This window comes from Mixophyes fleayi, chromosome 2, assembly GCF_038048845.1.
Source record: "Mixophyes fleayi isolate aMixFle1 chromosome 2, aMixFle1.hap1, whole genome shotgun sequence".
NCBI classification, from domain to species: domain Eukaryota; kingdom Metazoa; phylum Chordata; class Amphibia; order Anura; family Limnodynastidae; genus Mixophyes; species Mixophyes fleayi.
Window position 1 is genome coordinate 211,246,100 of NC_134403.1, and position 26,338 is coordinate 211,272,437.

At 37.6% G+C, this 26,338-nt stretch overlaps 1 protein-coding gene across 1 annotated transcript; it reads left to right on the plus strand.

The window, feature by feature from the left end:
* The first annotated feature begins 930 nt into the window (after nt 1–930).
* LOC142140289 (uncharacterized) lies at nt 931–23,941 on the plus strand. Its single transcript, XM_075198101.1, has 5 exons — nt 931–1,300; nt 1,811–1,860; nt 17,797–17,940; nt 21,018–21,197; nt 23,577–23,941. Exons 1-5 carry the CDS (start codon nt 949–951, stop codon nt 23,682–23,684), a joined length of 834 nt encoding a protein of 277 aa, XP_075054202.1. The 5' UTR covers nt 931–948; the 3' UTR covers nt 23,685–23,941.
* The last annotated feature ends 2,397 nt before the right edge of the window (nt 23,942–26,338 follow it).

Sequence of the window (26,338 nt, forward strand, 5' to 3'; positions counted from 1 at the left end):
ATGTTGTTTGTAAATGTTACAGATTTTGAGCAATGTGGATGATTTTTACAAGTAAAAATGGCAGCATTTGTGGGAATGAAATACTTTGCATCTTCTGGTGATAGGAAGGTGCATCACATTGTCCTGTGCTGACCATACCTAGGCAAATGTATGTAACTACTTATAACCCCCCAAAATACTTAGAAGCATTCCTTGTTTTAAGGGGGAAGAATAGAACATATTTCGATGTGGGGTGGTCATAAAGTGTTAATAGCTTGGACTTTGAAGCAATGTTTCACTCTTTCCACCATGTGCACTTTTAAATGGATGTACCTGCAAAACCACAAGGCAAAGCATAGATTGATTTTCCAGGGGCAGTTCTAAGGGCTGTGAAGTGGGAGTTTGCCTTTAAATGTACTAGTCATAAATTACCTTCAGAGTCATGTTTGGTAATCTTATGTGTTGTCAGCAGTATTTCAAAGTGCAGAGTAAAATGCAATAATGATAACAGTAATGTACTTATCTAATAATATATTCACAAGGCAACAATGTTTAAAGAAAGTTCTTTAAATTTAAGTTTAAAATATAATTTTGCAGGATAAAACTAATTAATACACAGTGAAAAAGTTCATGCTTTAATCTTTATGGAATAGTTTTAAAATGAGCCATAATATTTATGACAAAAATGTTTCTTACTGTTATTATTATTATTATTATTATTAATAATATTATTATCATTTAGAATGCTATTGAAAACATAACAATAAATAAATAAATATACTAGCAGCTCTGCACCTGTCAATCAAATACCAAACCAATTAGAAAAAACTAACTTGTCAATGAGAGTTCATATGTGACAAATTAAGTGATCACTTCTAATTAAAGGCAAATCCTTTGGGCTAGATAAATTAAGGGTTTTTCAGCACTCTTGCTGAAATTGTTTGAGAAGTATAGTTGGTTAGACAAGAAATGGCACCTGCAAGGAAGAAGAAAAGAGTACAAGTGGTTGAAAATGAATCAGCTGTTGAGAGGAAAAGTTTTAATGTTGATGCTCCTATCAGTATACTGAAAGACACTGTGCCTAACTTACCAAGTGTGAAGCCCATGCCACAGACCGATGAGATGGATGTCCTTAATCTCAGAAGGAAAACCTATTTTATCCATGGAGCTGACAAATTGGAAGAAAATGAGCCCAGTATAATAAATAATACCAAAGAACAGCTTTCCCTTAATAGTGATGAGAAGATCAGACGCCTCACTTATGTTGTAAAATCATTTCTCCATGAGGACACTGAACGTCATTTGGTGAATGACCGTCCAGGTTGTAACTTTTATTATTTACATATTGCTTAATTGTCTAAGTTTTGGTTTTAAGTGCCTAAACTGCAAACACTACTTTTAGTTGTGTTTTTACTAGGGCTTTCTGATGTATTTTAAATGTGAAAATGCATGGATCTGAAATGAGTAGCATTCTCAAATTGCTGCTCTAAAGCAATGCGGGGAAAAGCCAATGCCAGTGAAAACACTATAAACTATAGTTTCTAATGTTCTACTCCTTTTCATGCATTAACACATTTAAAAGCAAGTAATTGGATAGGATTCTTTACAAGATTCTGTGCTGTCAATTTCATATAACACTTCCTTACCTTGTGTGGGGCGGCAGCTTACTTTTATTGTTCATTGACCTAATACACTATCTTTGTGCAAAAACACTAAGGTCTCTTCTTAAAAATAAAACATTTTCATGTTTCGCTGCAATGATCAATCCATGCATAAAGAGAAGTTTTAAAGGTATGTAAGAAAATATCATTCATTATTTTATTTTTTCCAGGCATAGAAATGGCACATTCAGAGCTGGAGATTAAAGGAATACAGATGCAGGTACTTCATGGGAAATTTAATGTTTGTTTCATGCACAAATGAACCACTGTAAAGTTGGTCTATATTCACTGGGCCTGATTAAGAGATCATTTCTGTCACACATGTTTTGTTGCACTGCACATATGCCCAAAAAAATACAGCTGTATTTATAATGTTGCATAACTTCTACTTATGGTAGATCTGGTCCTGCAAATACAAAGCCAGTGCAGTAAGGGTATATAAATATAACACCCTCCTTGGAGATTCTTCCTAGTTATATTTGGCACCCTCTATAGATAATCCTGTAAGTAAATGTGTATCGGGCTGGTGTAAAGGTATGTGCTGACAAACGCGTCAGCACTTATCTTAACTGTTTAAGAAAATAAAAAGTCCCCCCTCCCTCTTAACAAGTGAAAGAGGTGATCCTGCTTTAAAAATGATTACCAGTGCCAGGTTTTGCATACTGCGCTGGTCACATTACCAGGAAAATCCACAGCTTGTGCCCCTCTGAGAAGTAGCCACTCCATGTTTAATAGCCCTCTGGATGCCAGGGGCTAGAGGACAAACACAAGCCAGTGCACCACAATAGGGGGAAAAATAAGCCTGACGAAAACCATGAAGGCAAAGTGTCTAATGTGATTGTGTATATAATTATTTCTTTATTTTCTTTTAAAGACCTATATGAAAAATGATACAATTCCTACCAGCCTAATCTGACTACTATACAAGCATTTTAGTGGCCACTATACATAACAGAACGCATTTCAATGATCATTATACAATGCCAAACTTGTGCTGTTGACCACTATAAAATGGAGGTAACTTTATAATGCAGACCAAACTAGCTCTCTCTAATTATTTACCTTTCCTGAAGTCCCATGTTGTCTCTTGGCACTCGAGAGGACGTTTGAATGTTCTAGTATGCTGCAGTAGATAGCTCCGAGTACTTGGGTTTATTCCAGCCATTTACCAGTCAATGCGTGGGAACGAACATTCTGATTTACTGTTGCTGATCATTCACCAACCAAAAAAAGTATTTTCTCTTGTTTTAAAATGGCCCCCATCTTGATCCCTCCACTCTGCCCAAGGGCTGTACTGCTCATCCACATTACCTACTCCCATTCTCTTTACAGGACTATTCTCGACTGCACCCACTGTGTGGAACTCCATCCCTGATGCAACTTTTTCTTTTTTATTTCCCGTTCCTTCACTTTGTTTAATCAAAATGTAAATGTATTCTCTTTCTATAAGAAAACAACCTTCTAACAAACTAACCCCCAAACCAACATTGGTATGTGACTGGCTATACAACCCCATTGTTTCTGTTTGCAATCTGTTGCACCTCTATATATCAATCTCCTGTTTTTCTATTGATTGCAAGCGAGTGATTGGGAGTAGGAGATTCTCACCTTTTGTCTTTAATATCCAGTCTTATTTTATTAGTTTTTTTTTTTAGAATTGTAAAGTGATGTAGCGTATTCTAGAAGAATAGAAATAAATGGGAAAACACTTATAGCTGCCAGTTGGGCATACACAAATTTACTATCCCTCACTGAAATATCTTTAACCAGGCAGAATATAAAAATAGACAGTATTGTTCCAATAGTGTTGCTATGTGCAGAATTTTTAAGATGGTAATAATGTTTCTTTTAACAAGTGGCCTTGAATGCTTCATCTGCCAGTGGGATGTGAGGTATTTACTGCTATTGGTTATGTAAGACTTCAATGTAACTAAATATGTAAACACAAGCAAAATTTACACAAAATGTCCCTCGACAGTCCAATACCTAGTATATTATATAAACATGCTACTTGGTGAATGACTTGCATAATGCATCTTGATTGCAGCGTCCATTCAACTTCGAATGTCCCTTCGCACAGTAAGTTACCTGTAATTCACCCCATTCCCGCCGCTACAAAACTATGCCCCTCAGCTATACAGGTTTTATGCTTTAAGTTGGCCACAACAATACCAATATCGCTTTGGAACCTTGCTCTTGGATGAACTACTTCCATAGGGGTTGGGTACGATATGGCAAAAATTATACTGTTGACACCAAAATGGTGACCATGTAAATGTCAACTGAATAAATGAGTTGACGTGTTTAAAGTGATTACATTGTGAATGTTGACAGTCACAATGTCGACCTTCAAAGAGCAATAATATACAATTGCATGCATATAAAAAAATGACAATTAAATGTCACAGAAAATACAGATTAACCCTAGTGCTGCCAGCCTAGGCTGGTACTAGCAAAATCGGGTGGACAAAAAAAATTGAGCCCCTGAGATCTTACTAGAACCAGCACAAGCCATTGCCAACCAGGCCAGGTGGTACTATAGCAGGGAAACCCACAGTGTGTGATCAGCATGTAGCAGGATCACCTAGGGAGATGAGACCAAAAGTGGTTGTGCCATGTTGAAGGCACTAGGGCTCTTTCCACACCCCTGAGGTGGTGGGTGTGGGGCAGCCTATGCTTGCAGGGACCTGTACTGTGTGTGTGTTAATACTGAATTGTCTGGGTGGTCACTGCTGGCTGCTTAAATTGCAGCTCCCAATCTAAAAAGTGTACCTATGTTTAGTCCCAGATGCATAGCTTTTAGCCAAACTCTGTCTAAAGAGAGATTTAACTGTCACCAATTTGGTATCAACAGTATAACTGTTGTCAGATTCACCATTGCCAGAATGACTACATCACTTCCATAGCAATCATCCACTTGGTACTCTGTCCTTTGGAGCACCTTTTCCCATACCATTGGATTCCTTTATGCACATATTGTTAGTTCTCCTAACCAAGACTCTCCAGGACCCCACATATCAAATAGAGTTTACCCCCCCACCCCTCAAATGTGTGCAACTACACTCTAACTGCGCTCATTTCCAACGTCCATCCCTGAACACAATGGGTAGCATATCTTTGTTTTTCCACACTGCACATGCTCAGAAAGTGAAAGTATGCAACTGTGGCTATTCAGAACTGCAACTTGTTGGCATTTGAGCTTGCAGAGGAGCGATAGGGGTGGAAAGGGGTGTTCTAACATAGGCAATGCAGAGTAAGGATTTGCTCGAGCGACTTGCTTGTATTTGGAGTTGAATATAGTAAGATATAGATGAAAGAGAATTTGTTTGTGAGAGGCAGGTGTAAATAGTGAATGATGACCAAAACCCAAACTAGCAAATAGTTGTAATTAGAAATTTGCAAATGATTCAGAAACACTTATTGAGACTTTAGTAGTCACTTGACTATAGATTGGATTTGTCGAATGTGTTGTAGGAAAGATAAATAAAAATAAGTGTACACATGCCTGGAGTGTTATTCCTGCTGTTAGATGGTTAATTCAAGCTTCACAGCAATTACATTCATAATATATAAAATAAAAGGTTTATGTACATGTTCACAGAAGTTACCAAGGGTTGTCTGTCATACCTACACATTTGCTACTCATTCAGATCTTGGCACATCTTCATCTTTGAATGTGCCGTACATACACATTTATATTTGCAACTTTTTCAAAAGAAAGTTACATTTAAACTTGTGTTCCCCTATGAATCACGCCCAAAATGTCTGGCCCATTTTCCATCAGATGTACTTTACAACTGTTAAAAAGGCATATAATGCAATCTTTCATTTGGACATCTCACCACTACTGCCCCTTCAGGGGCCACAAATTTCTCCTCTGCCCATTGGTCTTCATCCTGGCTTAATTAACACTTTTGATATCTTTCAGGATGCCATACCATATGGTGTAGGGGAAACCTTCCCCATAGGATTATAAAGTCATCCTAACTATTAACTCGTATTGGAGCTACTCCCAGGTAATTTTCCCCAGTGTAAATTACAAGGAGCTTGAATGGGAGATTAGCCTCTTGAAGCCTGATAAATGCTGGCATATTGTCCTCTGATTTTCATGCTCTGTATGCCTAGCCATATGATTACAATTCTTTGCAACTCTGTGGAATTCTTGTGGCCCCATATAAATAATCTCATGATGATAAAACTGCCTGACCTCTAGTGGATCTCAAGTGCCTTCTCTCTGTTCTGACTGATGCCCACAGATGAGTGTCCCATTCTTTCTTTTGTTGTTAGAACACCAATTGAGGTCCAACAACTAGATCTGCAACAAATGGACTCCTCTCCCAATTGCAGTCACTTCATTGCTGAAATCAAACCTGACTGCTTCGGTTGCAGCCCTAATCTGGAAAGTGTAGCCATGTTTAGTCCCAGATATATAGTGTGTATATGTATTCTATCCAAACTCTGTTGAAAGATGGATTTAACTGACAGAGATGAGAACTCCCATCCTCTTGTTGCATCACACACTCTTCATGACATACACTTCTATTCCCTTCAGCACACCTGGCATTGTAAATGAGTAGGTCCAAGCCTTTCTTTCCACTTGTGATCCCTATTTGATTAAAAATGATCAAATAGGGATTTGGTTATAGTGCCTTCTCTCATCCTTTCTTCGGCTCTCATCACTTTCCACTTTATTCAGATTAAACTTCTCCAATGGGAAAAAAAGAAAAATCTCCAAATATGCCTTCTTGCCATTGTGAATGGTTGGAGCATTTCTAAAGTATTACATGCAGAGGCCACTGCATCATATTGTTACACTGTCTGGACATGCTTAATCACAGTTTGAGCATACTTTCATCCCCACCTTGAACTCCTCATTCTAACTATGTCTGAACTCTCATGATGTCTCATGCATGTTCAATCTCACATCTGTGCATGTAGGATAAATGGCAGTACCTTGGAGATGCATCCAATACTAGCTTTCCTTGTGTCTCCTAATTCAGACACTGATAAAGGTGGTGCAGCTCCTCATCCAGTACTAATACTTATTGCATGAACCAATTGACCCTACCAACTGCATTCCGCCTGGGTTCTCTTCTCCTTCAGTGTAACTTGGTTGGAGCCCTATGGTTATGTGGGCCTTGGCTGCTGATAGAATTTGTCATGGACTGTCTTCCTCCTGGAGCCATACTGTGATAAATTACTTCCAGATAGTCCCCATAAAGGGGGGGGGGGGTAGATTATGAATGTGTGCAAGGTCCATGCAGGAAGGTGAAGAACTCAAATTCCACAGCAACCTTGACTGTCAAACCTGAGGAAAAAAATAAGCCCACATTTCGTATATCTCCCATTGACTGCAAAATCTGTGTGCTAAGTCCTTGAATGACATCTGTAGTTCCTGCCTTTTTCTCCAGTTTCAGATGCGCGTCCTCAACCACGCTCTAGTGGTGAGGCCCACAACTGGGCCAGCGCTCCCTCACATTCTTAACATTTATTCCTTGTTTTGGTTTTTTTTTTTCCCAACTCTCCACTATCACTTAGTGTATAGATGCTTTGTCACTTGCTCAAGTGACACAGGACCACTGGACCACCTCCAACTCTCGACCAATCTCCCCACTTTACCGTCATACAAGCTTTCACATTGCTAAATATTGTTTTAACACTGCTTATTCCTAGCTCGTGTTCATAGTTAAACAGTCACATTTAAAAACATGTCCAAACCTGGAATACACCTGCCAATAATTTAAAGTGTTTAACCCCAAATAAAGATCTGCTGTTCCTTTATTCCATTGCAGTTTTCCAGGTTGCATCCTATTGGGATAGCCATAGTCTGCCAGGACCTTTCAAAACCCCTATGGGACCTCCTCAAGGAGGCTGCCAAGAGGCTTATGGTAACATTAAAGGAGATGCAGTAACTGTCACATACAATAACTGACTCAATCTTTTGCTATTTGAACATGCCTAGGCTATGGGAGAGTGACAAGACAGAATCCATTTCTCAAAAAAAAATCAAAAAAAAATCCAAGCCCATCTAGTATCTACGTTTTCCACATGTAAAAAATATGGTCATCCCAAAACATGTGGGAAATATATTATGATCAAGGTTGCCCTTAATTCTAAAAGATGCTTTGCACAAAGACAAAACAACTCATCAACCAAAGAACACCATCCCCACTGTGAAGCATTGTGGGTACAGCCGCATGCTTTGGAGCTGTTTTTCTTCAGCTGTGACAAGGGTTCTAGTCTGGATAGAGGACATAATGGATCTCAAAATATCAAGACATATTGGTGCTAAATTTTCTGTCCTGTCATAAACCTGAAGAGGAATTTCACCTCCGATACAACCTTCCACAGCGCACACTCAAGTCAACCAAGCAATGGCTTTACAAAAGGAAGATTAGTGTTGGAATGGCCTAGTCAAAGCTCAGACTCCAATCCCACTTGCAATTTGATGAACCTCTAACTTATTTTGCAGGGAAGAGTGGAATAGAATTGCAAAGACCAGGGGTGAATTTATCAAGCTGCTGGTTTCAAAAAGTGGGGATGCCTCTAGCTACCAATCAGATTCTAGTTATTTAGTTCAGTCTACAAAATAACAGCTAGAATCTGGTTGCTATAGGCAACATCTTCACTTTTTTAAACCTGTAGCTTAATATATTTACCCCCATATGTGTGAAGTTGATATTGAATCATTTGAAAGACTTACCTTTTGCTTTTATTGTAGTTGTACTTCCACAAAGTATTACTTTAGCAGTGTCCCTCCTATGCAACCATGGTATAGCAGGGTTTTTGTTTTTTATTTTCACTTGCTTTTTTTGGTTAAAAGATCTCATTAATAGTGGAAAAAGGTCTAATTTTGTTTTGAGGCTACATGTCACAAATACCTGCAATATGGGTAACCTAGTTGATGAAGTTGAAAAAAAGACACCAGTCCTTCAAGTTCAACCTATTTTGATCTCCTGCTATCCCTTTCATATATTTGAAATTGATCCAGATTAAGCAATCGCCAATCTGTTTCAATAATGGAAAAATCAATCCAGACCCAATATTGCAGTCCTATTTTTTTTTTTTTTTTTTTTTTACCTATATGCACTGCTATCCTTCATTTTAATTAATGGTTGTTTCCCTGGATTTGGTTTTTTGTTGTTTTTTTTCTGCTAAAAGTTTGACTAACCCTTTCTTAAACATATCTATTGAATTTGCTATTACACCCTTCCCTTACAGTGAATTCCATATCTTGACTGCCCTTACTGTAAAGAACCCTTCCTTTTGCTTGTTGTGAAACTTCCTCTCTTCTAACCTTACAGGATGACCATGTGTCCTGTGTATAGTCCTTGGGGTAAAAAATTACCATGCATGTCCTTTGTATTGACCCTTAATGTGATTTGTACATAATCATATCTCCTCTTAGACGGTTCTTTTTTAAAATAAACATGCATAAACTGGCTGACCTTACCTCATAATTTAATGATTTATCAATTTTGTCGCCCTTCTCTGAACCCTTTCTAGTTCCAAAATATTCTTCTTTTTTTTTATAGAGTGGTGCCCAGAACTGTACTCCATATGCAATGAGATTTTGCCAACAACTTATACAGTGGCAAAATTATGCCCCTTTTCATGCATGCTAACACTTAACCTGCCCTTGCAGCTGTTGCTTGACACTGAGCACTATTGCTTAGTCTACTGTCTACGAGCACTCCCAAAACCTTTTGCATTATAGATTCCCCTAAATAATCCCATTTAATTTATAGATTTTGTTTTTGATCCCTAAATGCATAACGTTATATTTATCTATGTTAAACCTCATATTCAATTTGGCCGCCCAATTCTCCAGTCTTTTTAAGTCCCTCTGTAGAGAAGCTACATCTTGCTCTGATTTTATTACCTTACAGAGTTTAGTGTCATCTGCAAAAATGGAAACTTTAATATGTTTACTCTCTAAACCTTCAAGGTCATTAATAAAGAGTGGCCCCAGCACAGAACCTTGAGGTACTCCACTTAGAAATTTTGACCAATTGGAAAATGTTCCATTTATCACAACGGTTCCCTTTTTTCTAACCAGTTTATGATCCAAGTAGAAATGTTTCCTAGACCCAGTTCCCTTATTCTCTAAATGAACCTCGGGTGGCACTGTATCAAAGGCCATTGCAAGATCTAAGTAGGCCACATCTGCTGTGCTGCACTGGTCCAAGTTCCCATTAACTTCCTTTGTAGAATCTAATTAAAATAGTGGAAATAAGCATGGATTTGCGAGGGATAGCTCATATCAAACTAATATTCTTATTGTGCACCAAGTAATCCTGAATACTATACCTTAATATACCTTCCAGTAGCTTCCCCACTATTGATGTCCAGGCTTAAAGGTCTATATTTGTGGTTGTGATCTCGTCCCCTTTTTAAACAGCACCACACTTGCTATTCACAAGTCCCTTGGTACTGAGCCTGATGAGATTGAATCTAAGAAAAAGCTAGACCGCTATTTTTATTTTTCAGAGTGCAGCTCAATAAGAACCCTTGGGTGTATGCTATCTGGACCTAGGGCTTTATGTTAATAATCTTCAGTCGCCTTTTGATTTCTTCCTTTGAGAGCCAAGTTTTGGTTAATGGTATGGTTTCATTTCCGTTATGTATTCCTACCATTTGTTCCTCTCGTAAATACTGAAGAAAAGAAAGTTTCTCTACTTTTTCCTTAGTATCATTTATTAATTTAACCCATCTCACTACTTAGGGGTCCTATATTATATTTTATTTAATCCTTTTGCCATCCTTTCTAATTTAGCCAATCTAATTTCCTTTTTTTGCACGTTTTACTACATTCCTTGTACCTACGGAAGGACTCCTCAGACCCTTCAGACTTAAACAATTTAAATGCACGCTTCTTCCTTTGCATTTCTTCCCTAGCCTTTGTATTTAGCCACATTGGTTTAGACTTTAATTCTACATTTATTTCCCATAGGAATGAACCTATGTGTGTTTCCAACAACATTTTAAAGACTGCCCACTCTTCTATATTTTTTCCTTCAACTTTATCCCAGTCTATGCACTTTATAGAATCCTTTTAGCATTCTGATGAAATGTAGTTTATATAATGACTGATTTGTTATTTTCTGTTGAATTCATGTATAACACTAAATATTTTATGTAACCTTTCAAAGTGTATTTTGTTAACTAACCGGAGTCTGACCTAGGCAAGTGTCAATGGTCTTTTGAATGTAGGCAGGCCCAGAGACAGATGAGATCTGTTTAGCTTGTGTATGCAGAGAAGTTAGACTTAGCCAGGCCCTACGAGCAGAGCTGATAACTCGGGTCTTGTGAAATGTCAGGTCTCAGGACATCCATAATTTACTTCGAAAGCCCTCTGTCATTTTGGGCATCCATCTAATTTGGGTGAAAATAAAACCTCTAAGGAGGGGATGAAGAGCCAACAAAATGGTTTAAAAATCCCTTGTATAAGTAGTACAGTGTCCATTTGTTTGAGGGAATCTATCAAGACTGAAATGTCCCTTCCATCTCCATCATAATCGCCATTTATTTATTTAACCACACTGATTCTGCAGCGCTGTACAGAGAACTCATTCACTTCAGTCCCTGCCCCATTTGGAGCTTGCAATCTAAATTCACACACACACACACACACACACACACACACACACACACACACACACACACACACACACTAGGGCAGGCCTGTCCAACCTGCGGCCCTCCAGCTGTTGTGAAACTACAAGTCCCAGCATGCCCTTCCAGCTATCAACTGGTTGTCTACCGGCAAAGCATGCTGGGGCTTGTAGTTTCACAACACCTGGAGGGCCGCAGGTTGGACAGGCCTGCACTAGGGTCAATTTTTGATAGCAGCAAATTAACCTACCAGTATCTTTATGGAGTGTGGGAAGAAACCGGATTTCATAGATCAAACCCTGGTTCACAGATTGCCAATCTATAAATTTTCTAATTACCTTTTATTTTCAGATGGAGTTTTCCATCGGAAGGGAGAGCTCACATCTGTTACCACAGAGCAGGAGAAGCAGCAAGCATTTTCAGCAGTCTATTGGGCCACATTAAGACCTGGCACTACAATCAGGAAAAACTAGGCAGTCATCTAGGGAGCCACTAATTAGATGATACCTAATGTCAGCTTCTTGGCTACAGCTTATCAATGTCCATGGTACACTGGGATACATTAACCCTGAAGGGAGGTGGCAACAGAGCATCCACTACCCATGTGTTAGACATGGCACACAAGCACACAGCTTCCTATTTGAGAGTTTGCAAACTAGCACAGATTTTGCAACAGCCCTGGCCCCATTTTAAGAGCCAGATCATTTCGGCCAGGTGAATATTATGGCAGGCCAAGGTAAGGAAACCACAGACAAATTTTTGCACTTTTTTAGGGGCAGGTATTCGCAGGCCCAGTGTAAATATTCCTCATAAAAAAATAAGTTGTATCCAGAAGACAGAATATCTGTTCCTGACCATCCCAAGTAGGGACAAATTATTCTCTCAAACGAAAGAAAAGGAACAAAAGAAGGCAGCCCTTCTAGAGTCTGGGGATTGCTCTTAAATAGCAGTCATTTTAGTAGGAAAAACCGGTGGTGATTTTTTCTGCTTGCTCCTAACGATGGGTACAGGAAGTTTCAGAATAATCTAGTATCTCTGATCAGTTATTCCATGCCCAAAAAAAGTTTGCATAAAATACTAGGTCTGTCCTGGCAACCGTATATATCTTCACTCTCTTTTAACAGCTCATTAGAAGTGTCTTAGGTTCCGGGTCGTGAATAACTTTTAATCCACCAGTCTCTTGGGATGTCCACAGTTCTTTGCACTTTTACCTAAGAAATGGTAGCAGTACTATCTCGGGTTACAAAGGATCCTTAACTTTTTCTAGTGAAAATAAAGTCCTATCTGCAGGTTCAGAGCACATACAACCTTTCAACATCATTGGTGGATTATAAAGTATTAGAAACATTTAGTTATATCCATGATGAGGCTGTCCCGGGAGTGATTATATAATTTAAGAGGAGTTCAATCTCTCTACAGACGATAAAACAAATGACTGGAGCCATCTATCTACTAGTCAAGCTAAGTAAGCCATCTAAGAATTTACATGTCTATGCTGTAGACGTTAGAGATGATCAGCTTTTGAAATATTACAGTATACTGGGCATCCATGAGAATGTTATTGCCAAATGAAGAAAAAGTAGAAGCCATCTGGACAATCAAATTCACTGGCAGCAGTAGCAAAACAACCCTCCCAGGAGGGAAAAAAACCCCATCACATTTGTCGAACACAAGATGCATGCAGAACTATTTTATGGAGAGAATAACTCAAAGATTAAGTGGGGAAGTATCTCTCCCTTAAAATATGCTAGGGGACAGTTGTGTTTTTCATCAACCATCTGGGTCAGAAGTTCTTCATTGGACAGAAAAAATATACCATGAATCTCTGCAATCCAGGCAACCAGGGTAGACCATATGATAGACTTCCTAAGCAAGAGCAAGTTAAATCTTAAGGCATGGGAATTTCATCAGGAAGTTTTTCAGCTACTAGTAGATCAATTAAATTAATCCAATAGTCCATTGTCACAATTATAAATACAAAGGCAATCTGGTTCATCTCCAAAAGAAAGGGTCTTGCAGTGAAAGGAGTTAATATGCTGACAGAGCTCTAGATGCTCAGACTGGAGTTGATCTTTCCTCTACTTTAATACCACAGCTCCTAATAAAAACCAAATTGGCTGCAGTATTCCTGTTTGATCAAGTAGATCATGGTTTACCCTGGTGCTAAATAGGACCGTAGAAAAGACTGTCACTGCTTGACAGAGGGGGTAAATGTATCAAGCTAAGCTTCTGGCAGGTTTGGAAAGGGGAGATGTTGGCTATAACAACCAATCATATTCTAGCTATCATTTTGTACAATCTACTAAATAAATGACAACTAGAATTTGGTGGTTGATAACATTTTCACTTTTCAACCAGCCGGAAACTCTCAGCTTGATACTTTTACTCCCAGATCATCTTTTACATAGTCTGATAAGTCAACTGTTTCTGCATCCCCAGTGTCTGTGTTTGAGGGTGTGGAGGTTGAAATGGTAAATTAATGGAACAAATGTCTTGTCTTAGAGCAAATTATTACTTTTTTAAAATCCAGGAAGCACATACTTCAATATGTTAGTAAACCCATGTTTTTTCTGATGCCTTGAGAAATTTAAGTCCTAGAAGGTTCAAATAAGGAGCAAAACATGTACAGGAACCCAAGCAAAATGATTTGTGCATATAAAGTAAAAGGAAAACTGTCATCAATAATTCTGAAAGCCTACTTAACTAGAGCTTCTAAATGGGCAAAAGTCTCAGGCCATATTGGAAGAATTGTATAAAGCAGTAGGATTGAGTTTCCTGCATACCTTTGCTAAATACGTATAGCCTTAACATGGCACTGTTAGCAGAGGCTGAACTTGAAAAGAATGTATTAAAGGCCACAATTTCTCAAACTCTAGAATTTAGGTGCTTGAGTACAGACTCCATAGTTTCTGCTACCATGGAAGGGTGAAGGATGAACTATTGCCAGTTTCCTAAAGTCCCTCCATGACAATTTTTACTTCCCTCATGGATGAACTCTCAATTTTTTTTTTCTAATTAATTATAGGTTGGTAGAACTTGTATTTACATAGCTAAACACATACTGGTGCCCCCATGATGTATAGTATGACTAACTTTTCCCAGAAGTTTGTGTGAGATAACCTGGTGTTATTTGTATAGCTTCAGGCTTCAAATACAATTGCTTTTTGTCATGTCTAATGGTTAATGTGAAGAAACTGCTCTCTCAGAACTCAATGCTCTTTAACTAAATCATTTACCTTTCTTCTTCCTCTTCGTCTAGACAGTCCGGTTATCCCAGTGCAGTTTTCATGTTAGTGTCTGGCTTCAATCCAAAGCAGCGTTGTTGTTCTGTCACAAGCTGATATAATTAATTGCTTAGCCTTCTGGGCCTCTGTGTATTTTGTATTAAGTCTTTTCATTTAATTTCTAAACTCCCTTAATGGTGCTTGTAGATGCAGTGTGTTATTGGCAGCTTAAAATGAGGATCCTGGGATAAATTAATTGCTGCTGTAAAACGAGCAATTATAATATTCATAATGGCATGCACCCTATGTATTTCTAGTAGGCAACTGGCAAAATTGAAAGGCTCTACTTTCAGACTATATAATTGAAGCTCTTAAAATGCATATATTTTAGATAGTGTTATATGATCTTCCACTACACAGCTTACGATCTGACTTCATATTTAATAATAGTTTGACATATTGACTATTCTGAAGCTTTTCAGTATAAGATAACAATTCAATATTGCCATTATTTAGCCATTTCTTAACACTTCTGTAATTTTGTATTTGGACAGCACCTCTAGAAGCAAATCTGAGATATTAGGTTGAATTTTAATGGACCCAAATATTACTGATAAACTATAGTATATACTAATCTAAAGATCAGGGGGTAAATGTATTAATGGCAGATTTTTATTTTATTTTTATTTTATTTTTATTTTTTTTTACTCTGACCTTAAATCGCTGGTCATCTCTGGCGACTTGCTGCGATGTCAGTCCCATGTTTAGCTAACTCTCCAGTGTTGTCCTCATCTAGCTGCATGATTACTAAACACATCACTGTTACACTGCCCCTGTTTATACAGCCGGAGCTCCAGCGGCTGTTTAAAATGTAAAAGATAAAAATAAAAAGTGTGCCCCCCCCTGCTTGGCCACTATTAACCCTAGTGCTGCCAGCCTACTGCTGGTTACGTGAAAATTGGGGAAATATTTGCATAGGGTTCCCCTGATTTTCACATAACCAGCACTAAGCAAACGAGCCAAGGTGGGTGGCAATATAGCAGGGGGACACGTAGCAGGGGTCCCCCTGCCATAATGACATCCAACCCCAGGCTGTTCAGTGCTGGGCTGGATTCCCTAGGGAGTGGGGTCTGCTGAAAAAAACCAAAAACGGGCAGGTCCCCCCACTAGGGACACCCAGCGCAGTGCTGAAAAGCCCAATAAATACATTAAACACCCTCATTGATAGCACATATATTTATTAAAAATAATAAAACCCCAGAAGTTTGGAGACAGAGCAGTAGTGCAGACTTTTGTGGCTGCTGACATATTGAAGCTTTTTGCCTTGTTCCCTCCTTAACTGTGCCTAAAACCTTGCACAGGAGACAAAGAAAAATTAAACACAACCTCTTGACACAACTTCACATATGGGGCTAGATTTACTAAGCTGCAGGTTTGAAAAAGTAGGGATGTTGCCTATAGCAACCAATCAGATTCTAGCTGTCGTTTTGTAGAAGGTACTAAATAAAAAAGCTAGAATCTGATTGGTTGCTATAGGCAACATCCCCACTTTTTCAAACCCGCAGCTTAGTAAATCTAGCACATGGTCTTTTCTATACAAGTTTCTATTGCTTTACACTTTCTCCACATCTCCCCTTGTTGCTGATACTGCAATTTCTGAACATTGTCTCTTGTTCAATCCATTTTGCACCTAATGACATTTTTGTTTTTATGTTATTTGTACATGATTTCCTGCCCTTCTTAGCTTCCATAAGGCTACACTCAATAACAATCACAATTGACATATTGCAATAGGCAATGTAGCAAATTGATTACTAGTTTTAGAACATCTATTAAAAGTGTCTAGCCACTTGATTTTGCATGCAGAATAATATTTATACCTATTTTCTAACACTGGATGTTGCGAATTTGTCAAAGCTCAAGTACAATATGGGAAAGAAGTAAGGTTTGTCTATATTGCAAATAGCCAGAATATGAGCACTTTTTTTTTTTTTTTAAACAATCTCCAAAAACAAGCAAATATCATCTTGAGATGCACTGGTAAGCAAAAGCACTATACTTAACCAATGTTTCTTGCAAGTCTAAAATGTCCCCTTTCCTTCAGGCTATCTCTACTAAAGCCACCAAACCTACTCTCTGAAATCTAAGTCGTTGCCCCCTCCTTATACCAGTTGAGGTCCCATAAGACTCCAAGCTTAGTCATCTGATCTTGTTGTCCATCTCCTCCCTTGGAGAACAAACAAAATCCTACAGTTTCTAGTACTTCCTCTACTCTAGTTAAACCCAAATGTACATCTCCTCATTTTTCCTTGTGTTCAACTGGCTCCCTGCCATCTACTTAAAGATGTCCCAGCTCAATAAAAAATGGGGATATAATGGTGCTCAGTTTTACAAAGTCTCTCCTGCCTTCTGTTCTGTCAATGAAAAGTGCCTCAACTCCCGACTGATGACCACATTGACTACAATCACCGAGGCTTCTCCAGTGTTCTCAATACATAAGCAATACCCTTCCACGTCCAAACTGATTTTTCATCAGCCTCCAAAGTTTTAAATGCCCCCGTAAGAGACCACTACGTAATTAAAACCTACAGGTTCTACTCTCACTGACCCAGAATGCTTCTGCCTATATGCTCAAGTTCTCACAGGCAGCCTTTTCAGGACCCACCTCGTCCAAGTGTGCCCAATTATATTATGCCTCTTGAACGCTCCAGACATTGCCTATTACGTGTGGTGTGTAATAAATATTTTTTCTGTAATTTCCATCTGGTCCTCCACATTTTGTGTACTATGCTCTTTCCCCACTGTGAGACCCTGCAGAATTTTGTGGTGTCTTAACACTATATATTTATCATTTATTTAGAAGTACATATAGCTTTTAAAAGTTGCATGCAATTAGCACAATGATATCAATTTATTTGTCAGACTATGACATGAATGATAAATTTGTAAAGTGAATTTTAGATCTTAAGTGTTTCTGGTTTTTTTCCAGCTATGGGCACAATATTAACCTAAAAACTGTCCTATTCTCTCCTTTGATTTAATTGAGTGGAATTCTAAAAATCTGGAGATGTTTGTTAACTCTTATATAGGTAATTGTTTATAAGGGTCAATGCCAGTTTTGCTTTAGTTAATATGAATACAGTTAAAAACAAAACAAAATGACAATTGATTGCTATGGCCAATGCCAACTTTTCTACACATCTGTAGGACCGTTTTAATGTCCACATATATGACCAGCCATTGGTCTAAAGAGCAAACCTGCCTTCTAATATTAAAACTGGCATTTAGTGGCCTACTAAAATTTTTCATTTTATTAGGAATCTGATGTAGAGCAGAAAACCATACTCCAAGAGCCCAAACCCAAAAAACGTGGCAGGAAAAAGAAAAATGAAGTTTCTGCTATGTCCTTGCACAAAGATTCTGAATCTATGGTGGATACACAAAATGAAGATGGCAAAAAGGTAAAGATTGGCTCACATATGCACTTGGTGGGAATTTTTCAATATTTGGACATTAACAATGTATTTTACTAACTGTATACATGGTAATAGAGATCCGCATGTTCACTAATAACAATTGATAAGATATGCACACTTTTTTCCCAAACTTGGTTACTACAAAGGTGTAGTAATACCAGCCTCAATATTCCTAAGCAAGAATGACTGGTAATCTCTTAAAAGACCTAAATATTTATTCCAGAAAAGCAACCTATACCTCTTTACATATAATTGAAGTATTCTCATTGTACAAACTTAGATTAGCTATGTCCCCTCCAAAACAATCACCTGGGGATAGATTTACTAAACCTTCTAAAAAGGACAGGTGGATGTGGTCTTGCTATTTATCTAGAACACTCCTGGGGGTAAATTTAACACACTGTGGCTGGAGAGAAAAATTGGAGATGTTGTTTATAGCAACCAATCAGATTGTATTTATCATCTTATAGAATATACTAAATAACTAGAATCTGGTTGCTATAGGCAACATCTCCACTTTTTCAAACCTCCAGCTTGATAAATTTCCACCCTAGAAAGTAATAGCTATAATGGTGTGGAGGTGGTGCCCATAGCATTCTAGCTATCAGTTTCTAGGAGTGTTCTAAATAAATGATAGCAAGAATGCCTCTACTTATCCTTGTTAGAAGGTTTAATAAATTTGCCACCTGGTCTGTTTAAAATTCTCCCTGTCTATTCCACAAACTGATTTTTGCCTTACTGATCATTATGCCACCACTAAGATTTTTGGTAAAGAGAGAACCTGCTCAGGAAGCCTTTGAATCCCACTTTATCTAGAATAATCTCACAATTTACTTGGCATAATCATAGACCAAATGATCCCCTCTACTTAAGCTATGTAGCATTAGAATGTCATCGACGTCTGACTTGTCAATTCGTAAGACCAGAGACCTGAAGTTATTAAATGTAATTTAAAATGGAAAATAAATCTACAGTGCTTAAGATCAAAAGCGATTACAAAAAAGACGTACAAAGATATAATACAACAGAAAATGGTACACACAAATCCGTTTTATGCCTGCTGGGAGAGCACTATTTCAGTGGAACAATTGTCAATATGAAATTGACCCTCATAAGTGAACATATCTGTTTACAGAACATTGAGGTGTCATGAGATATTAGAGCCACAAATAATGTAAGGGATCTCTTGGATGTTATTGAGGATATTGATGGAACCTTAAAGAGAAGTTCCAAGAGTTTTTGGCTTTTATGATCCATGCCATAATTTGGTATTGGGCACTCATCTGTAGCTACCTCTGGGTATCTCTAAATTCGTATGCTCTACCCATTAGGTATTTATGGATAGACGATCAGGCATTACTATGTAATTTGGTGTCTCCCTCTCAGGTTTAATTCATGATTGGAAACTGTTTACCTAAATGCTTAAAATGTGAAGCTGCAATGGAATTGTAAAGAAAGCCTATTCCATAAATGACAACTTTTAAAATGGACAAATCAGGTGGGGTCATGGCATTGCGAAACTTTACACTTCATCCCAACCCTCAAAGCAAATTGTTGTGAGGGCATCTTCCCACTGCAGGCCAAAATTGTGACTAGTTTGCGAATAGCATCATTGAGGCTGCCATCTTCCTTGTGAAGTAGACATGATACGGGAGAAATGCCTGGTCTTCTGGGGTCTAGGAGAAATACCCCAAATTCTGAGTCTCCTGAACATTCTGGGAGAATTGGGTTGTATGGCCTATCCATATTTAATCTTTTATGTGGAACTAGTAGTTGTTACAAATTTATTTTTCAACTTGCTGCATAGAATTAGCTAAAACGTGAGCATGGTTACCGGTTATATTATCTGCTATAACGTACATGTGTATCTCTACATATGTTAATATACACGTGAAAGTGCTCTATAAGAAACTTGTATGAATCCTTATGACATGTGCTGTGCATCTCTATCATTGATCTACTACCCTTTCTATAAATGTGTTTTTCATTAGGTTTCATTTGGTTATTACAATTGCTGTATAACCCCCTGTGTTTTAAATATGCTCTCTTCCTGAATTAATGATATTCTTAAAGGCTATGGTAATTCCGCTAACACCACACACAACTTTGACTATTGCAATTACATAGCCATGGTAGAAAACTGGATAGCAATGGTAGCTACTACGTAACACTGCAAAAAAGTGTATATATGTGTACACATTTAGGGGTTAAAGCGGGATGGTAGCATTAGTATTTTTTATTTTACCCCATTTACACTGTGTGTGTGTGCATATCTGATATCAGAGGGCAGGAACTGGCCTGAGAGCATATAAGTCCCAGGTTTTGGTGAATAAAAAAATGTTGAGCCCTGCAAGAGTTGATACTAGTTCTGATAGATTTAGCCAGCAAATTGGTTAAGGTTTTGGATGAATGGCCTGAGCTGATGAGGTTTTATTAGGAGATGCATAGGCTGATTTCTCTTTACACTAGAAATTTTTCCACCCACCCAATACCTAAATTTGGATGGTCATGTCGAATATTTGTTTGAATGATTTCATTTTTATTTCAGAATGGTCTTGGTGGCAGAAAAGCATGACAATCAGCAGCCAGAAACTACACATTTTGGTTGGCAGTGAAGCACTCTCCTTTTAAAAAGTTCATTATTAGCAGGTCACAGTTACTGAGACTGTCACTTCTAGGCAGCGAAGATGCTCTATTGTTGGAGTACATTTTTGGTTGCCACAATTTTGATGTTGGAGTGGCTGATAGATAATTGGTCATGCTTTTGTTTTCCACCACTTAAATTTTTTTTCAAAAAAATTGTTCTGACCTCTCCACTAAATAGGTGTTGGGTGAAATAACTCTTGATAAAGACATTTTGGGTAACCTGTTAATGTTAAATTAACTGCAAGATGAGTTTAAATTTGAAGACAAATACAATAACATACATCCAACCATATGTTAGAACTTGTTGTGCATATGATCCTAAGTGTTATGAGAAAAATATAAAAAAATAAATAAAATAATGCAATCTCTTTTCCATATTTTTTTTTTTTTTTAATTCCATGATGTTCTCTTCAAAGGACATTGAAGGTTTTGTAGCTCAAGCTGCTGGCAGTAAAAAGCCTACTAAGCATAGTCAAAAGAAGAAATCTGCAAATACAGAGCTCCCTGTAAAAACTATAGAATTGGAGAACAACGTTGAGAGGGACAATCTGCATGAGCTAGCATCGCCTGTTAAGGCCAAGGGTCGAAAGAAAAAGGTGAGCTCGCTAATAAATATTGGTAATGTGTATATTTTGCAATGTCTTTAAATTCATGTTTGCAAATTCTGAATATCACAGTTCTCACTAGATCCACTTGCAACATATGTGCCTTTGGTTGGTTGACCAAGATAGTATATTGAATGCATGTAATAAAAGTATAGGAGTTGATTTTTATTTCTTTTCCCTCTGGTATGTACATGTACATGTATGTGTTTTTTTTTTTTTGTTTGTTTTTTTCTTGTTTTAACATGTAAAGATTTTAGAAGCACACTGGGTATTAATTTTATACTTGGCTTGTTTCTTCCAAGTCTTCACAAATAAAAGGGGTATGTAATTACCATTGTATAATCTAGTATGGGAAAGAATGGATATAGGCAGACATTAGATCAAGAATCAATACAGGGGTTTAAAGTGCCCCAATGGGGGGATTGGGGGTTATCCCAATGTTTAACAAGGGGAGGTTTCCACATTCTATATTTAATGGTGATCACTAGAACCGGAGCTGGTGCTCTCACTAGGCAACCTATGATGTTTACCTTGAGCACAAATTTCTACGGGGTGCCTTAAACAATGAATAGTGCAATAATTTCCCTCTTGCATGAAGCATTGGCTAATGGGTAAGTGGCAGACAGGTTTTTGTTTAAATAAATGTTTGCACTTTCCTGTTGGTATGCTGGCTGCTGCTTTTCCATGTTGGTTCTAGCACTGTGCTACACTATCAAAGCCCTGTGCAGCCATCAGTCTGACAAAAGGTGTCACAGAAGCATATGCCATATACCACACAAACTGCTTTCTGTTCACATGGTAAGAAGTGTTGGTTGATGAGGGGTGCAATGTCTGAGGCGGTGCCCAATGAGTGTGTGAGCTAGGGTGCCCAGAATTCTACCTGCTGTGACTGGTATTGCCTCTGCATTGAGTACTACTTGGGTAGGTCAAATGGTGATCTACTGTTAAGGTTTAAGATTAAATCAATTAACTGCTGAACATATTTGAAAATGGATGAGACTGTTGTATTAGTGTTACAAAAAATAAAAACAAACTACTCTGAAACCGCGCAAAACTTGATCCTTACCATATGCTATTCCACCACTAGCTAAAGAATCAAGAATTCAGTAACTTTGTCAACTGTAGAATGGAGTGAGTGGACCATGTCTAGAATTCCAGTATTGTCCAGTAGTCTGGTAATGCAGGAGTTGCACATATGCAGAAACTTTGAAACAATTTATTCAGGAATTTACATGTCCTAATGTCAAGGGACATTGATATGCGAGTCCAGAGTAGTAGTGCCTGCCAAACTTCATACAAAAATAAAGGAAGAATCGCATGAAGGCGCTCTCGGCACAGTGAAAATTAAGGCCCTAGCTAGAACTTGTAGTGGTTGGAATGACTTAATATATAAAGAATGAAGAATGTCAAAAGAATAAAAATGCACCTTCACAGTCTCCATTACACTCTAGGGAATGGCTCTCCAAAGCAAAGAGTTCCTATTTATTTGTTAGCCTATTCACTGATCACATGTTTTGGCTTGCGGTAGATGCAAATTCAAAGGGGTTTGAAGTCCACAAGACAAAGCATATTATCTGTTTTGAGAACTATATTTAGAAAGGGATAACCCAAACAATTATGTAGTGATAATGAATGTTTTCTGAAGAATTTCAGAAATCCTGAAAAAATGGCATTACACCTCTGTCCCATACCATCCAGCAACAAATGGTTTAGTTGTAAAATGTGTCAAACAATGAGGAAAGCTATCAAGGTAATGAGCCACAAGCAACTTTACAACATAAAATCCACCCTTATTTGTTAACCGAAATGTTGAACATGCTACTAGAGGGCGAACGTGACAATCACTTCCTCAGCAGGAACTTGATCTCACTGGGACTTATTGAAACTACGTGTATGTAAAGAAGTCCCTAACACGCAATTCCAACATATGTATCAAAAACAGACTAAATTTTGATGTTTGGTAAGAAAATTTGGCACAAGACTATCAAAAGGACAAAAGGCAACCAGCCAAGTTCTCAAAGATTTGGTCCCTAATGTATACGGTTAATATTAGAGAAGGCTTATGGTGTTGCCGGGCAGATCAAATCCTTTATGTGCAAGGAAGCGGGGACCAAAGCTCAAATTTCAGAGTAGCTATTTTTTTGGCCCATGCATCTTTACTATATATAATATAACTAAAGGTGTGTCATTGTGCTGTACTTATCTAGCAATTCTGAGATGCTAAAAGGGAAACTATTGTGTAAAATCTTTTCTGATAGACTGCAATGTTGGTCTTTGTAGTATTTTGTTTTACTTCATCCAAAACACAGAATTAACTTTTTTATTCAATTTTTTTTCCTTATTCTTATTTTGACTTGATACATGCTGCAGATCGAGAAAGCACAAGCTGAAGTTGAAGAAAACAAAACTGATCCCACTCCATCTGATCCTCAGAAAAAATCCATTAAAAGAGGCAGAAAGAAGAACACAAAAATGTGAAGAAAAAAAAAAAATCCATGCAGATTGCAGAACTAATTAATATAAAACTATAGCATCTTTTCAGATGGTTTTTCCCATGGTATGAGCCATGCCCAGAATTTATGCTCTGTGTGCATTACCAATGGAGTAGTGCTGATTCTGGGGGTGTTTTTTGTGGTGGGGGGGGGATTTCCTGAATCTTCCAAACTGATGTTTGTCTTTACACGTTTACATTTTAGTAACTATTAAAATATTTATAAAGTCTGTTTGTCATTTTAACTATAAACCTAAAATAAACTACTTTGATATAATGTCTGCTGATTTGTGAAAAAATTTCATTCTTGATAAAACTGCCTTTACAGATACTGGGTATTACTACAACTGGGCATTGCTCTAGCTAATGAGATTATTTTTGCAGATAGAACTTCATTATTCATAATGGGTCTCTTTTTGGCTATTACTTTTGGGCATTTTACTAGTTTTTATTGATAAACATTGTCATTATTGTTAATGTGTAAATTAATGGGTATGATGTCTGGCATATTGAATCTCACAGCCATTATATATTATGTTGTGAGCTCAGGGAGGAATGCAACAAGTCAACTGCTATTACCAGCTTGTGTATGTTTAGATATGTGTTTGCATATATCTAATTTACTTGTATTGACTATCCCTTAATATGGTGTCCTGCATTTTTAATGGCTTTTTTTTTTTTTTTGCACTAGTGTTAACTCCATTGCACTCTTGCCAGCACACTAACCACTGAATTGAAACAGGAGAAGTGTTTTTCCTCTTCACTGAAGTGTCAGCATGTGAGGGATTGAGCTCTATCAATGCTAGCACTTATCCAATTGGAAAATCCACTTCTGATACCATTCTTAAATTCAATTGTATAATATTACAATGAACAATGTGGATAGGCTGGGTCTATCCTCCTGCAGCCCTCACTCTGCCCTTCTGAGTCTTGGACTTCGCTGCATATTCTCTGTGCTAAGGAGTTGATAGTGAAAACTGCCTTTTATTGTAGGGGGTACAGCTATGCGGTTTCTGAATAGTTTAGTGGTATACATATAGAAGAGAGATTATGGCCATATTTTGGACTTTGAGGTACTTGCTAGAAATATTTGCACTTTGTTTCAATGCATCCCTAAAGAGCAATGGATTTATAGTTGTAGATCAAGTATTGTCATTGAAGTCCCACCAATATACAAGAGTCTAGCAGAGTTTTCGGATGTATTTCTAAATTTTGGAGAGCATTCTTTAAAAAATTAGTAATTAAGTTTGTGGGTTTTTTTGTTTTTAGCCATCCTGCTCACATGGTTTAAATAGGACTAATAAATCATTTGAACTAACTTTTTTAAGATGTTACATATTTTATTAATGTGATTGTGTCAAATCTATAGCTTATGCAAAATCTGCTCATAATGTCACCATATTCATCTACTGGAACTTCACCAGTTCATCCTAAATCTTATTGTTCATTTATTTCTTTTCCCCATCAGTCACTTCTAAAGTATTATAGAACTGGTTTAAGTACCTTTCACAAATATGAAAACAAAGTAATACAGACCTCTTAAAACAAAAGTAGTTAGTGATTAGTCATTCAAGATCAGAAACTAAATTTGAAATAGGTCGGCGTTTGACTGCTGCAGTCATTTGGCGAATACTCTAAAAAAACCTAGTACTAAAGAAGAAAAATAAATAAATACATAGATTATATATATATATATATATATCTATCACACACACTTAAAACCTGCTAGGACACAATTTCACAATTTCACAATTCATGTTTATTCCCTAATCTGGTGATCAATATTGGCATGAGACAGAAAAGATAGGGCTTTATGAAAATTCAAAACAATCTACAGTATTGTATTTTGTCAATTGAAATGAACACTATCAGATTTTGGGAGTCTGCTGAACATGTACATTAAATGTAGAACACTTTGAAAACCCATTCCCATAAATGTCTCTTGTATTCCTCACTTATTGTAGCCAATTACATTTACTTTGTTCCTTACTGCTTGCCATGACCTTGGTGCCATTTTCAACTTTAAAAAAAAAAAAAATGATGGTGACTCCTTAGACAAAAGTAATCAGCAGGTAAAGATTTGTTTTATTTTTCACCACCTTATTTTATCCATTTAACAATTACATTAGTGCTACCAAGTTGAAGATCTCACACTAGGCAATATGTCTATGTTCAAACAAAATGCTTTTGTTGAAGTTATTCATTCAGGGTCAAGGGTGTTTGTTCTATATGAGTTTGACATAGGAGTTTTCAACCGGAGGGGACAATCTATTGCAGCCTGGGGTGCTGAAAACTACAACCAGCAAGGTGTAGGGGTCAGAATGCGATGTCAGAACAAAGGGCAGAGAAAGAAATGAGAGAGAGCAGAGGAGGAGCCAGGTGCAGCCATTGTCAAGTCGGTTACCTTACCCTGTGAACAGACAGAGCATGGTTGCTGAGTCTTCTGGAGAGAAATAAACATAGTGTGAGTACTCTGTGCTCGAGGGTCCTAGAGTCCAACAGAAGAGCTGAATGTTTATACGAGGGTAGGAAATGAAAGTGGAGCAGTCTACAACCAGCTCAGATATCTAGGAAGAGTCTAGGGGGCATATTTACTAAACTGCGTGTTTGAAAAAGTGGAGATGTTGCCTATAGCAAGCAA

Excerpts from the sequence above, each read along its gene's own strand:
- LOC142140289 (XM_075198101.1), top strand. The coding sequence starts at position 949 with ATGGCACCTGCAAGGAAGAAGAAAAGAGTACAAGTGGTTGAAAATGAA. Across the intron at positions 1,301-1,810 it reads TTTGGTGAATGACCGTCCAG|GCATAGAAATGGCACATTCA; the intron begins GTTGTAACTTTT and ends TATTTTTTCCAG. Across the intron at positions 17,941-21,017 it reads AAAATGAAGATGGCAAAAAG|GACATTGAAGGTTTTGTAGC; the intron begins GTAAAGATTGGC and ends TTCTCTTCAAAG.